At 37.5% G+C, this 15,829-nt stretch overlaps 4 protein-coding genes across 4 annotated transcripts; all 4 read right to left on the bottom strand.

The window, feature by feature from the left end:
* Window positions 1–2,030: 2,030 nt before the first annotated feature.
* LOC117461906 (histone H3) lies at window positions 2,031–2,535 on the bottom strand. Its single transcript, XM_034103902.2, has one exon. The coding sequence runs from the start codon at window positions 2,524–2,526 to the stop codon at window positions 2,116–2,118; it is 411 nt and encodes a 136-aa protein (XP_033959793.1). The 5' UTR covers window positions 2,527–2,535; the 3' UTR covers window positions 2,031–2,115.
* A 1,110-nt stretch (window positions 2,536–3,645) lies between these two features.
* Window positions 3,646–4,064, bottom strand: LOC117461926 (histone H2B 1.2-like). The gene has a single exon (XM_034103920.2). The coding sequence runs from the start codon at window positions 4,049–4,051 to the stop codon at window positions 3,671–3,673; it is 381 nt and encodes a 126-aa protein (XP_033959811.1). The 5' UTR covers window positions 4,052–4,064; the 3' UTR covers window positions 3,646–3,670.
* A 543-nt stretch (window positions 4,065–4,607) lies between these two features.
* Window positions 4,608–4,965, bottom strand: LOC117461947 (histone H4). Its single transcript, XM_034103941.2, has one exon. The coding sequence runs from the start codon at window positions 4,947–4,949 to the stop codon at window positions 4,638–4,640; it is 312 nt and encodes a 103-aa protein (XP_033959832.1). The 5' UTR covers window positions 4,950–4,965; the 3' UTR covers window positions 4,608–4,637.
* A 6,777-nt stretch (window positions 4,966–11,742) lies between these two features.
* Window positions 11,743–12,781, bottom strand: LOC117461949 (histone H1-like). Its single transcript, XM_071206412.1, has 2 exons — window positions 12,617–12,781; window positions 11,743–12,078 (listed from the first exon to the last, which is right to left on the bottom strand). The coding sequence occupies exons 1-2, from the start codon at window positions 12,779–12,781 to the stop codon at window positions 11,743–11,745; spliced, it is 501 nt and encodes a 166-aa protein (XP_071062513.1).
* Window positions 12,782–15,829: the final 3,048 nt, after the last annotated feature.

Below are 15,829 nucleotides of genomic sequence, written 5' to 3' on the forward strand. Positions count from 1 at the left end.
CAGACTGGTCCGTGTGTGGTGTCGCTGTCAAATCTGCTACTTGATTTCTGCGTCACGGACCAATTTTATATTTGTGTGACAGAAACAATTCTAAAATAAAAACACTTTATTGTCCAGCCGCGGCCGAAAAATCAAGCAGCAACGTTACTACGCTATAATCGATAATCGAGCGGCGAGCTACTGAAAAGCTGCCCGCGAGCTACCGATCGACGTGTTGGAGACCCCTGCACTACATGATACATCATTAGACATCAGGGTAAAAGCAGTGCAGTAAACATGTTCCTTCAAGTGTTTACATTATCATGAAAAGGCGGATAAGGATGTCCCAGACCGAGTGTTATATCATTATATATAATATCACTTACTAGTACTTGTAAGAGCAGGATGTTATGAAACTGTTCAGTTCTGATTAATTCTTGTTTTATTTATTTGTTACCTCTTGAAAATCTCTTTCCACATTGTTGTGCGATACATTCCTCGTTGAGATTATTACTGATACTGCCTGCTTCTTAGTTATTCCATCTTTTGCTGGTACAAGCATCTGCATCTAACTCTATGTTTACTTAGTATCTACCTCACTTCCTTCTACGTGTTACACTTATGTCATAAATAAGGTAGGATAAGATGGACCTTTATTCATCCCTGCTTGTGGATATTCAGGATGTAAAGCAGAAACAGAGTGAGAGTGAAAAACAGGACAGTACAGATTGACAAGGATAAAAATGATACACAAATAAAATAATATAGTAACTGTTGTGATAAATAGATATTTGGGTTTGGATTGTTAGATATATTGACATGTAAGTGTGCAGGTGTTTGTACAAACAGTACAGTTACTTGGTTCCAGGTCTGGCCCCTGGCTGTTCAGCCTGACGGCTCCAGCCACAGAGGACCGTCCGAGGAGGGATGAGTCTGAGGGTGGACGTACTCCTCATATTTATATCCCCCTGAATGTGTTCCTGTTTTTGTATCATGTTTTATTTTAAAATGGAAGTGCTGTATTGTGTATTGTGCAACTGTGCTGTCTGGGACAAATAAAGGTCTTCTGATGTACCCTCACATTTCTTTGACGATATTTAATCAAATAAATGTGTATTGTCAATAGGTTTAAAACATATCTGAACTATTTTTGATAGCTTTTAAATTACAAACAAAAAAACTAAATCGATTTGAAATAGTCTAAAGTTTATATTAATAACAAAATACACAGTTTTAATAGAAATGTATCATAACTGTGAAAAAGTTCTGTTTCAAGCTAATAATACTTGCATGTGTTTTGCACATTTTAATGATCAGGAAGTCTTAAGCATATTCTTCATCAATTGTTCCGTTATGAGATTGATGTCATATTCTTTAGGAAATAGTTGACTGTTGTGAAATGAATATAAAACGTGCTTTGTTATTTTACTGATGCCTCAAACATCTTGGTGGGAGAACAATTTCACTAAAGCAAAATACAGTCAAGTAATCCAGATTATCACTTTGCCTTAATCACATTAACTTTTTTTCTATTGGCATAGTAACAAAGTATATTATGGCCTTTTATTATTTTAGTACAGTTTATACTTTTACATTAGTTAAAGTTTATATTCAATGTTCTGTTGTAACATGGTTAAATTAATGCTTCTTGGCTTGATTACCTTTAAAATAATGACGTGTTAATAAGGATAAACCAATCAAATGAAACGTTGGACTAAACTATGCCGTTAAATCTCCGACTGTTTTTCAGTAGGATGTCAAGTTCCTATCTATAAAACATTAGTTTCTCACAACAGATTTGATTTTCTGAAATGAATCTAACTTCGGCGAACATGTAAGCACATTATTAAAAGGTACAATTAATTTGTTTAGGGTTATTTATGTATGTAATTATTTATAGAAGGACCATGCATACAAATACATTAATCTCAGCAAAGAGAAGAGATGCAATATGCCAGATTATAGCAAATAGATAATTTCCCTCAGGTTGACTAAAATGATAAAAAACATTTCATTTGGATAATGTACTGATATGAACAAGTGTCATCATAATAATGAGTAGGATTGTAACTCTTTGGAAGTGTGTGTGGCTCTTAAAAGAGCCGTTGTGTTTGGGTGTTCTGGTCGCAGGTCAGTCTAAGCCCTCTCTCCGCGGATACGGCGGGCCAGCTGGATGTCCTTTGGCATGATGGTGACCCTCTTGGCGTGGATGGCGCACAGGTTGGTGTCCTCGAACAGGCCGACCAGGTAGGCCTCGCTGGATTCCTGCAGAGCCATGACGGCGGAGCTCTGGAAGCGCAGGTCGGTCTTGAAGTCCTGAGCGATCTCCCTCACCAGGCGCTGGAAGGGCAGCTTGCGGATCAGCAGCTCGGTGGACTTCTGGTAGCGGCGGATCTCCCTCAGAGCCACGGTACCGGGCCTGTAACGGTGAGGTTTCTTCACTCCGCCGGTGGCCGGGGCGCTCTTACGAGCAGCCTTGGTGGCCAGCTGCTTCCTGGGAGCCTTTCCTCCGGTGGATTTACGCGCTGTCTGCTTGGTTCTGGCCATTGTAGTTCCTCAGTGTTCAAAGAGAGAGAAGGAGTGCCGGGTTTCTGTGAGCAGCGGCTTTATAAAGGAGCTGCCGGAGCCGGGCCGCGCTGATTGGTGCAGGCCGGGAGACACGTGCGCTGAACAGCTGCTTCACTATTGGACAATGTAATCCACTCCTCCACAGGGGATGATCCGGGGGCTGCTCAAAATGAACTTTAGTTTAGTTTAGGGGGAAATAAATATGATTAAATATAATATAACCCTAACCCTGTCATTTTCTAATGTACAACTATTATTTAATTTGTAGTGAAAAACTCGCCCTGAAATAAAGGAATCATTTAGTCAACAACACTAAACATTTGCCCAAAAGTTAAATATGAGAATTAACATCAGTTACAACCCACAGGAATGAATTCATTAATAATGTAGTGAGCAGAAACAGTCTTTAAATGGCACCAGCTTTTAGTGTGAGTGTAAGATGTCAAATTAATCATGGTCTTCTGCAGTAAAATTAGATCACCTTCTAAAAGTATTTGAGTTATTAGTGTGAAAGATGTAGGTATATAGCCTACTTATCCATATGAAATGTATGTGCCCATATGAATGTTGTTTATATGTATTATTTATTTCACAAGCAATTTCGTTTGTTTTTGACATTACTGATTGGTGAAATGATTCTCTTCTCGTATTAAACCCTTAACTTTGTATTACCGGTATCAATGATTCAAGGGAGGCTTTAAGTGTCAGCAAGAAATGCCATTTGGATTGTTGTTACAACACATCAGTTTGTGGTGGCAGAGGGACAACATTTAATAATAAATGTGTTCATTTGTCTCCTCTAAAGATTTGCTAAAATAAAGATTACCACTTAGCATTTTCTCTCAGGATTGCAGTAAAATAACCACCATATGACCTTCACATTGTGAAATGTATTGATTTTCATTTTGGAAAACACCAGTGAGGTGGTATAAACACGTATAGTGAAGAATGAACTATATAAAATCATGGTTTATCTTGCTTTACAAAACATTATGTATAAATAGCATTTAAGTTATTTAGATTTCTGGTAGAGTAGTTATAGAGTATAACAGGATGACCTCTTTGGATGAGTTGGGTGGCTCTTAAAAGAGCCTTTGTGTTGTTGGTATGTCAGCAGCAGAGTTTACTTGGAGCTGGTGTACTTGGTCACGGCCTTGGTGCCCTCAGACACGGCGTGTTTAGCCAGCTCTCCGGGCAGCAGCAGGCGGACAGCGGTCTGGATCTCCCTGGAGGTGATGGTGCGGCGCTTGTTGTAGTGAGCCAGACGAGAGGCCTCACCGGCGATGCGCTCAAAGATGTCGCTCACGAAGCAGTTCATGATGCCCATGGCCTTGGAGGAGATGCCGGTGTCGGGGTGGACCTGCTTCATCACCTTGTAGACGTAAATAGCGTAGCTCTCCTTCCTGGACTTTCTCCTCTTCTTTCCAGTCTTGCTGACGCTCTTTGCGACGGCTTTCTTTGAGCCCTTCTTGGCCGCCTTGACGGGGGGTGCTTCAGCAGGCATGATGAGAGAGAGGTGCGACAGAGTCGAATGACTTCTTTGTCACAGAGCGTTATATTTATATCCACCAGATGCAAATATTACTGTGCTGTTGCTCGCACGGGATTGGTTGTCTTCTGAGCAGGACGGAGCATGTGCTTCAGGAGTTTTAGAATCAAAACAGATTGGATGACATGTAAAATGACCCATTGATTATGTATTTGTATTATTGCGGTTTTATAATGTGTTGTACATGAATAAATAAATACAAATTTATTAATTAGAAGCGAGTGTCCTTAACATCCCGGTGTATGTCACCATTAAAACATATTTCAAAAGTTTAAGAAACCCCACACAGATGGAAGTAGAAGTTTGTGGAGCAGTCGTGGTTGTGGCTGTAGTTGTGGAGACTTTATCCTCTACAAACATATCATTGGATGTCGGAAAAAAAAATTGTGAAATGGTCATTTTTAATATCCAGTATCCTAGCAAGAGTTTGGGAGATATAATATAGGTTATAAAGTTCATAAAAAGGAATGTCTCTTTTTGAGTAATTTGGGTGGCTCTTAAAAGAGCCGTTGTTGTTCCAGGTATGTCAGGGTGTAGATGTTTAACCTCCGAAGCCGTACAGAGTGCGGCCCTGCCTCTTCAGGGCATACACCACATCCATGGCGGTCACGGTCTTTCTCTTGGCGTGCTCGGTGTAGGTGACGGCATCACGAATCACATTCTCCAGGAAGACCTTCAGCACCCCACGAGTCTCCTCGTAGATCAGACCGGAGATACGCTTCACTCCGCCACGGCGAGCCAGACGGCGGATAGCGGGCTTGGTGATGCCCTGGATGTTATCACGCAGAACTTTGCGGTGACGCTTGGCGCCTCCTTTGCCTAGTCCCTTTCCTCCTTTTCCTCTTCCACTCATTTTCAGATATTGTTATGTCGGGTCGTTTAGAACGAATGAGTAGAAGCAGCGTGACCGGCAGTATTTATACATTCACTGCGGACCTAAGAGAAGACGGAGAGCGGGAAAGCTGCTGGGCGGAGCCAACGCTGCAGCCTCCACATTATCTTTCAAAACATTTTCTCTTCCTTCTAATATTGTTTATATAATTCAGTCAGGCTTTATACTAAGCGTTTGATGATTAAACGTTTGTTAATATGTAATAAAACCCTCACATGCCTAATAACTTTTGAAATAAGACCCTTTCTGAGATTAACATTACATTTAAAGTTGATCAAAGTTTTCAAAAAATACTCTTTATAGGAGACTTTCATTCTGTTTCTGATGAGTCAAGACCTACATTTGGATAAAACATGTCACCAATTTGACATAAAAGTAAGAATTAGTCCAATAGAAAGACCTGAATGTATACACTTTATTTAGGTTTGGGTGTGTGACCATCAAGAAATGCACCAAATTGTTTATGTTAAATATAAAGTAACAGACAAATAACCATGGACTTTTTCAACTTAAAACTTATTTCAGCTCTCACAAAATGTTATAAGTTTGGTCAATTAAAGCTTTTAATTTACACATTTAAAAGATACTTTAGTAGAGAAAACTATTTATTAGAAAATGGTATTGCCTCATGGAAACAGTTTTGACAGATTGTATTTTTTAAAAGAAAAGAAAAACAATATAACTACTGTTTAGCTCTGATAATGATATGCTATCGTATCGAGTCTTTAGAAGGGTTTGGATAGAAACAATTGAGAAGGGTCAAACTCCTTTTCTGAGAGTATGATTACGATTCAAAAAGTATTTATTCATCCAGTTTATACTTCCGACAGAAGATTAAAACAAAACATATTCATGATTTGTGTCACTTATGAGATTGAAAGATAAGTCGATTTCATTGATCATATAGAGACATGCCTCTAAAGGAAATGTTTGGAATAGGTGTTCAGATGCAGTGGGTGGCAGAGCCTTTGTGTCGTTGGTACATCATAAGACGTAGATTCACTTGCAGGTCTACAGTAGAGCCAAATGAAAACAGGGCATACAGTGCCATGCACAAGTATTCACCCCCTTGGCTCTTTTTCTATTTTCTATTATTAAAGCGAATAATAATTCAATATTTTGATTGGGATTTGATGTCATGAACCTGCACAAAGTCAGTCAAGATTGGTTAAGAGAAAATTAAAATGATCCTGTTTTAAACAATGAAAAACTGAAAGGATTGTGTGTGCACATGTATTCACCCTCTTTGCTATTTAGCCCAACAATGACCTTCAGAGTCAAAACATTATTTAAATAAAGCTAACTTAACCCGTGTGCAATCAAATGTCTGATTATATCTGTATGTATACACTTGTTGTAGAAGGCCCAAATCTCCCACACCACTTAACAAGTGGCAATACTTAGCAAGAAAACGACACTATGAAGACTAAGGAGCTCTGCAAACAGTTCAGGGACAAAGTTGTGGATAAGTATAAATAAGGTTGGGTTATACAAAAACCTCACAAACTTTGTACATCCCACGAAGCACGATTAAATCCATTATTTCATGATGGAAAAAATATGCCACGACAACAAACCTGCCAAGACACACTGTGCAAGGTGAGCATTGATCAGAGAGGCAACAACGAGTAAGGCCACTCCATAGTGTTACTAAACTGCAGGACGATAGTATATAATATTGTATATAAATGGTAAGTTATTGCAGCATTTTATCAACAATTCTGAGCCGACATTTCACTTCGATTGCTTCGAGCAATAACAATTCTTCATGTGTATCCACTGAAATTCAGTTTGCAGGGAAACCTATGTTCAACGTACATTAGTGCTGACTTAAGAGAACTTAAGGGTCCATATTCGATTAAGGAAATATTTATAATAATTAGTGATACTAAAATGTGAACAAATCCACAATTTCTCATGATGTGATAATGGTACAATCCTGTGGATTATGGGAAACATTAAAACATAGGATAACACATTTATGTAAATTCAAATGTAGAGAATTAAATAAAGCTACAAATAGTAAATATGTTACTCTAATCAAACAGTATATTATTTTAAAACAGATTAAAGTTAAATCTAAAACGGGAGAGGAAAATATTTCTAATTTGAAAACTGAAATTGATCAACTAAACCGGGAATTATCATAAAGTGGAAACTTAACTTATGCCATTAACGTTTAAGTTAAATTAAACAAGAAATAAAAATACTTGGTTTGACTGTATTGGGAGAATAAACTGATTGAACCCCTCCCAAATAATTAAATAATTAAACAAACACGTACATTTGGTGTGGGGCACAACGAGGGACTTTACTCAACGTAATTTATTATTTAAAAGAATGGAATATGGAGGCGTATTTGGAGACGTAGACCTAGATATTAAACTTAAAATGACTTTTGTTAAAATGTTTCCATAGGCAATATCAAGGAAAGCACCCTGGGTTGGGGATAAATCAAGGTGGACAAAAAGGAGAGGTAGAGCGAGACATGGCTCATATTACAAATTAGTATATGCTGATTTCATAAATGAATATACACCTTTGACTGGAATGGACTTCCAAGTATATATATATTTGTTTTAAATAAATGAATACAAATATGGTGGATATATTCTATCACTTATTGAAAGCCCCAAAGTGTTTTCTTCTGCGTCCCTTGTATGCAGATATGGAAGACCAGATGCACCGTGGTAATACATAAACAATAATTAACAGTTGTACCAAAACAAAACATATCTGAACCGAGCTAAGGAGAAGAGAAAGCCTCGACAAGTCACAGACTACCATGGAGCATACTGAGTCTGTGATTGAACAAAGGCTGATCGGACAATTCCCTTTCTGCCGTCTGAAATACTGTTCTGTTGTGTTTAAGCATGTATTTATGAGTTGTGTGTACATGTTTTTATGTAGTGGTTTGTGTATGTCTATTATGTATTGACAAAACTATTTATGACAGTTTTAAAAATAAAAAAGTAACTAATTGAAGTGGTGTATAAAAGGTTGCCTAGAGTTGTCTGGCATGACACACAAACAAAATATATGAAATGGTAAAATAACCACGTGTTGTGTCCTGTTGTAGCAGAGGGTGCTGTTGGACAGATATATTGCATTCAGATGCGATAATGTCATAAATGTGTTTTATCCACTAAGGGTACAAAGATTGTGTAGGTTGTTGAGAGCTTCATAGTATGTTGAATACTTAAAACAAAAGTTAGTTATAATCAAATATAATCAATTATATTCTTGTATAACTCAGAATGAAAAAGGTTTCATCTGTTATGTTTTCTATATTTGCAGTAAAAAACAAAGTGATTTGTTTAAGTTGAGTGTGTAAAGTCTATGATTTATGGGGGTTCTTGCCCTAAGGAGAAAACACTGAGGCCTTTAATAAGTGGTGATGTCATAGCCAAAGATTATTTTGCAAACCCTTTACATCAGAGGTCAGGCCCAGTTTTACAAATATGGGCATAAAGGAGGTGTTTTTGCGAATTTTCTGTCCGGTTGTAGAGCATAAAGCCACGGGGTAAGAGAGGGTGAGCAGGGCTGGGTTAGATGGCTCTCGGTAAGTGCTACCTGGAAGACGTTGTTAGAACGTACAGGATAGATATACATGATTAGACTCTATCCGGAAGGCGTACGCACGGGAATAAAATGAATATGAATTAAGGTTTTAGATACAAAATATAACCCCAGCATGATATGTTTTGTATGATTATAATGTGTTAAAAGGTAAAGACTCTGTATTGGTTTGGACCTACTTTTTCTTCAAATAAACTGATCTCACCTTTTGGATTGGGACAATAAAAGGGAAAATCTGTGCTCTCCTCTCCTGCTTCAAAGGTAAGACTGCACCCTGCCACACACATGTTTAGGTAGGAACACACCTCATTTACTGATATCAAAATCCTTCGGGATCGCTTAAACAGATTAAAAAGAGTTGTCTGAATAGAAACAGCAGTTAATTGAACCTGGTTCTTCGGGGAGTTAATAGAGGTGAGATCTTGCTGACGTTGGTGGATCTGAGCCAAGCAGTAAACTTTAGTGATGGGAATTCCGGCTCTTCTTGGTGAGCCGGATCATTTGGCTCGGCTCACCAAGAAGAGCCGGCTCTTTCGGCTCCCAAACGGCTCTTCAGTTTACCACATATTAGGCCTATACCTTTTAATTAAATCAAATGTAGCGCTGTTTTGACTAATGATTTATATGTGTACACATATATCACTTAAATTATTCAATACATCCTTTGTACTGAAGTATTTAAAAGTAAAAATGACATGTTTAATATAAATGATTTGCTGTGGCCAATTATTTTCATTGCATTTACAGACCCGTGTAACTCTCTGATACCACCCAATGAATGCATTGCCTTGCTTGTAGAAACACAAAACAGATAGCAACACCTATAAAAACTATTTAAAAAAGGGGCTACTGTATCGACCTATATAAAGTATATAAATATAGTTATTTTTTTCAAAATACCAAAAAGATCCTGCATTTTAGCCATGCCTCATTTCGCTCATTTCGCTCTTTCCAGCGCTGTTTTTGCAGGGGGCTGATTCTGTGAGCTGCAGCTGACCACGCCCCCCTGCAGGAGAGGGGAGCGTGCTTTGAGATCAGCTGCTGGGCTTTCAGAAGAGGGGTAGACAAATAGATCTCCGTCCTCCGTGTTTTATTGTTATAGAAGTAAGAAGAGAAGTAATGGGGCAGAAACCCTCCTTTTTACGCAGCGGTCCAGACATAGACATCAAACGGCGACACATATTCAGTTGCCAGTTACTGTGGCATTAGGGCAGGGATATCTAGATACTTCCCAAGGTTTGACATCATGAATTGTGCTACTTTTAAAGCAAGGAACGATGTTTTCAAATCTGTAATCAAAAAGCTCCTCAAAAACACTATCGAAGCAGTTCCTGCCGTTGTTACGTTAGTTCAAACAGTAACAACGGACTACTTTTCTTAGCGGATGCATGTAAATTTAAATCAATACTTAAAACTATTTTTTAAATCAATAAAATCCTTTTCTAAATCCATACAAGCATTTCAATTAATATTGGGAGTCATGTCGTTACTTTGTTGAGAATGTGGCCATGTGTAATAAGCGGGATAATGTGCACATTGCACATCGCATAATGTGCCTTCATGCTGATCTAGATCCCTCCGCAAAAAAATAAATAAACGGCTCGTTCGCGGGCGAGAGCCGGCTCCCGTCGTTCACTTAAAAGAGCCGGCTCGTTGAGCCGGCTCGTTCGCGACCGACACATCACTAGTAAACTTACATAGACTCAGTAACTTCGGTCAGGTCAATTAGTAGGTCAGAGTCATTTACCGGAATAAATTATCAGGACCTCACCTATACTCTAAACAAGGTTTATATTATATATTACTTTTGAAATATTGTCCCTTTATAGTCAACAGTCCATCTATGAGCGATACAGAATTGTAGCATTGAATGACACCATGATGCTTTATTCAGGTTTCACATTAGAAAGAAAGGAATACCGGTCATCAGCTTTAAATCTGAAAACATGGACATTTTAAAATGTGTAAAGCATGTTGTCTAATGTCTTTCAGGACTACCAAAAACAAAATCATTAGCATATTGTCCTGGTTTCTTTAAATGTTACTTCATAATGTTAAAATATGTTGGGTGTCAGTAAGATTTTAGTATATTCATTTATGTATACTCTGTACTCTGTAATACTCTGTATTCAGGTCTTTAAAATACTTCTGATCTGATCTGACAACATGGAAAGACATTTTAACCTTTCATTTGTAACAATATTATGAAGTCACAATTATATGAAGCATTGGATGAGAACCACAACTATTATGTTTAAAACGTACACAAATGTAACGTGCCATACTATAATATGATTATTATTCTACAATGCACAATTGTTTTGCTGCATATATAATAAACTTGTGGGTTTTATATAATATTTTTTCAGTAACCTTTTTGCGTTTAATTTGAATTGTGATATCATTTCAGTAATGTACTGAATTATTATGTTACAGTGTGTTCAGGCATTACACAATAAAAAGCGTTTGAATAAAGTATAGAAGTAATAAGATACAAAACAAAATAAACAGTGAATTTAAGTACAGAAGAAAATACATATATTACAAATGATTGACATTATAGAATATTGTGGATGGATTCAAATGTGTACATGTAGTCGACTTATATACCAAAGTATATAAATGACAGATGTGCAAGGTTGCTGTTGTGCAGAGGTCTGTTCGTGGTTCTGGAGAGGGAGAAGCTAAAGGGAGCTCTCTGCCAGCCGGAGGAGACGCTGGATCAGTCTGTGTGGGAGAAGGAGCTCCGCTGTCTGTCCGGCTGCAGAGGGGGGGGGGGGGGGGGGGGGGGGGGGGGGTAATGGTTCATGTGTAGGAAAGACACGTTTTAATATAATAATAGTATGTCATTATGAAATATGGATTTTAAAACAATGTCTATAGGAAATAATGTACATGTAAGGGATAATGTTTGAGAGAGAATATGTAAGATGTATTAATAACAACATAATGAAATGTATTATACTATGAGGAAATGGATGCCGTATACCAGGTAACATGTTATTCATGTTTCATTCAAGTCATCTTTATATCAGTTAATTCACTTCTTGTAAAAAGTAAGGTAGTCTGGTGTTATAAAAATATAAACATGTAATATTAAAACAGGAGAAGTGCTCTTTCGGTGTATGTGGGTGGCTCTTAAAAGAGCCTTTTGTAGATGAAACAGATGGTCTGTTTACTTCTTCGCTGCTTTCCTGGCTGGTGCCTTCTTCGCTGCTTTGGCAGCTGGTTTAACCACCTTCTTCACAGCTTTCTTGGGGGTTAAGGTCTTCTTGGGGGTAGCTGCCTTCTTGGGTGCTGCCTTCTTGGGTGCTTCCTTCTTGGCCGCCACCTTCTTCGGGCTCTTAGTGATCTTCTTCACGGGGGTTTTCTTTGCAGGAGTAGCAGGCTTCTTCGCCGTCTTGGGTGTTACTGCCTTCTTGGCTGCTGGCTTATTAGCGGCGGGTTTCTTCGCTGCTGCTGCCGGCTTCTTGGCTTTGACTGCGGGCTTCTTCGCTACCTTCTTGGGCTTCTGTTATGCTGGATTCGTTATTCTCGCGTCCAGGTAAGAAGCTTAAAAAGGAGACTAAATGGAGTCTCTGAGAAGGTTCAAAATTGGTACTTTAATTAATAAAAAGCGCGGTAATGTTACAAGCAGGATATTGTTCAGTCAGAAGAGAAAGGCTGCAGCCTTCCTCTCCCTGTGATGCCGTTTCTCCTCCTTATCTCTTTCATAACATTATATGTAATACATGTTAACGGCGTCAATAGCCACTTTAATGATACAAATGGGTGGTAGTCCCGGATGTCGTCATGACGGATTTTCAGAATAAAAGCTTGGTATTGAGAACTTCCGGGTTTTTCCAGAATAAAATAGCATTTAAACTGACGGTATGTTTAAGGTACATTATGCCATAAAACATTGATTTGAATTTCTAACACTTCTCGGCGGGCTTGGCTGCCTTGAAGGAGCCGCTGGCTCCGGATCCCTTGACCTGCACCAGGGCTCCATTCTCCACCAGCTTCTTCACGGCGCGTTTCACCTAGTTGGCGTTGTCGATGCCTTTAACGGCCAGCTCTTTCTTCAGGGCGACATAGGAAATCCCTTTACGCTCCTTGGAGGCGGTGACTGCTTTCAGCACGAGGTCAGCGGCGCTGGGGCCCGCCTTCTTCGGCTTGGTGGCTCTCTTCCTCGGGGACTTGGCCGGTGCGGCGGCGGGAGCGGATTCTGCCATGTTGCTTTCAAAGTGGATTCTCTGGACTCGGTGAGACTGAGAGAGAAACCAGCAAAGAGCGGAACTTAAACACACCATGAGAACCGTAGAAACTCAATCGCAGGAGCAGCAGGCATACTGTGCCACTTTGTGTTTTCTCTTCACGAACAAATGTATTAAAATCACACCTGGAGGACACAATATATTGTAAAATTCACCCTAAACGATAGCAAAGGAGTTTCTCTTCGTGTAAAAGTGAAATTAACCTCAATATTGTGTTATGATTTTAATCGGAAGCCTTTCGACCTCCCTCAAATGCTGCCGTGTGAGTCGTAAATATGTGACTTTCCTCTCTAATTGCCCTCTTAAATGCTTTAAAATACTTTCAAATTCGACTTAAACTAGTCTGGCATAGAAATAAGATGTTTGGTTAAAGACCTAACCTAAAAACAGTTTACTAATATAAATATATTAATGTTAAACAGAGGTTAGTTTTGTCTCTGCAAACACACTCAAAAGAGTCGTGGGTTTGTACTCCGGTTCTGATAGAGAGTCGGTATGTTTTCTTTTACACTTCACTAATTTAGGATAATTTAACTTAATTCAACACTTTGATAACATGTAGGCCTATCTTTTCTTCTTCAGAAAACTAAGTAACCTGCCGTTTGCCTGCTGGAGTGATTTACAGTATGCAAGTACATTTATTTGTTCCGATAACACGTCAATCATATAAAGTGTATTCATCTATAATTTATCATATCACTTTTACGATTTTTATTTATACATTTTGCGTCTTTTAATTTCGTATGTTTAACTTTAAGAGACACAGCAGAAACGCATTTACAAAAAACACACAAACAGTTGGAACATTTAAATCGGGGGCTGTCTTTGAGAAACTTGATTACTTTAGAGTTATTTGTTACACTCATTAAAGACTATTACAATACAATCACTAAATGTGCTCCAAATAACACCTTTAATAAACTTTAGACTCAGAAAATTAGAGACTTTAAATAGGCTTCTTAGGTGTTTTGGCTCCACACATGTCTGACTAGGATTTTAACTCTATGTATTATTTAACAGGTGCTTGTTTCTTTCTCTCATGTATTTGTGTTCTGCTCTTAAAATAAAGCATTATCTTCTGACTGTTTATCACATATATTCTTAAGGTCACGATGAATGTCACCACAATACATTGTTTTTATTCAGAAATGTTAACCAAATAACATTAGAAATGACATCAATTGCAGAAAAAGAAGATGTATTATTTTCTGTATTTAGTCGACGCATAACCTGAAAACCTTTTAAAATCACTTAATCTATGTATGTTTTAGTTTTTTGCCTTTAAATACTTCGTACATGAATCTTGTGATGCACCAACTTGAACACACCCGTAATTGGGTGATTCGAGTCTTTAAACAGAAAGCCTCTTCCAGGCTTAAAGCCTGAGTCCAAACAAATATCACTACAATAAACAATATTTCTTTTTACATTCTGTTTTCGTCCATCTTATTCTGTGTACATCTATATAGACTCTTTCATTTACTTGGTCACCTCAAGCATTTTCTGCATTATTGAGATGATTGTATTCATTATTATTTATGTTTTATTATTATTATTATTATTATTATGTATCAAGTTTACTTCACCTCACATTTGTCTTGCAACATAAAATTCACTATTTTATTCTAATTGATTCTATGGTTTCTTTTTGCACTATTTTAATTTAATAATTTAAAAAAAAAAATCAGTTTTATTGTCTTTTGTCCTATATAACTATGTTGCGTTGTTGGAGGAGCCTGGGACTTAAGATTTGTATTGCCACGTCTACACTGTAGCTACTGTGCATATGATAATAAATGAAACTTGACCTTATTAATCGAAATGTATTTTGGGTTAATTTTATATTCAAATTAAGTTAACGAATAATGGATCACGGAAATGTATCTCCATAACAATAATGTAGTCAAGCAGAAAATAGTAGAGCTATAAATAGTATTTAAAGAATATAATTCAAACATGAAGAATTATGTTTTGTATATTTTATTAAGTTCAGTTTTTAATCCTAAATATTTTTGTTTTTATTGAATGTAAATACAATTATTATAATTACTGTTATATAACTATACTATTCTGCCACTGTTTCTAATTGTGGCTCTATAGATATATAGTACTTAGTGTTTGAGTTTTAAATAAAGTTGAGAAACGTTTTTGTCCATAAAATACAGTTTAGTTTACCAATATTCTTCAAGATGTTAATATTTACATGCTTATCTAATCTTGAAATAGTGCTGTATAATAGCTTGTGCCATTATGTTTTAGAGCTACTAAACTAACTCCTAACACATTAATGAACTGCTAATTGGCTAAAAGATATTAACTTCATTAATATATGTACTAGATGTACCTCATTTCTCAAAATGCTAATAGAAAATAACACGTGTGTTAATATTTATATTCCACTACAAGAGAGCCACTATTTTCGTTCTGCTCCAAACATGTTGGTGAACACTGACATCTGGTGGATAAAGGCTGGAACTACATATAACCTGTTATTCATTTCAATGTGCGTGTGGGATAAAGATACCATCGAGTGCTTAAATGCTACGGTACGCTATTGATCGGTGAACTGCAGACACCTGCCAATAAGTAATACTGATGTAGTGTAAACTGAGTTAAACACTAATGATGGGTCCAACAAACGTTGTGGCTTTATTTATGTGGATTGACGGATGTAGAAACCACACCGCTATTCATTTGAGAATGTGGTGATTAACCTGCTGGATGTACGAAGGAAATTGTGAAAAAAAAGTTTGCTTTAGTTGAAATAAGGTTTAATTTTAGAGAGGCTACAACCTGCAATACATAATATCATTAATAGTAAATTAGGGTTATGTTTCAATTGTATAATTTGCTCTATAATGTGGGTGTTTTTAGTTGGGTGACTTGGTGTAACATGACATGTTGTGCACATCAATACATATAAGGCAAGGGGGAGAAATGTCTTTAGTTGGAAGTGTGTGGCTCTTAAAAGAGCCTTTGTTGTTTGTTGAAGCGGGTTCAGGGTGT

This window comes from Pseudochaenichthys georgianus, chromosome 17 (assembly GCF_902827115.2).
Source record: "Pseudochaenichthys georgianus chromosome 17, fPseGeo1.2, whole genome shotgun sequence".
Taxonomy (NCBI): Eukaryota; Metazoa; Chordata; class Actinopteri; order Perciformes; family Channichthyidae; genus Pseudochaenichthys; species Pseudochaenichthys georgianus.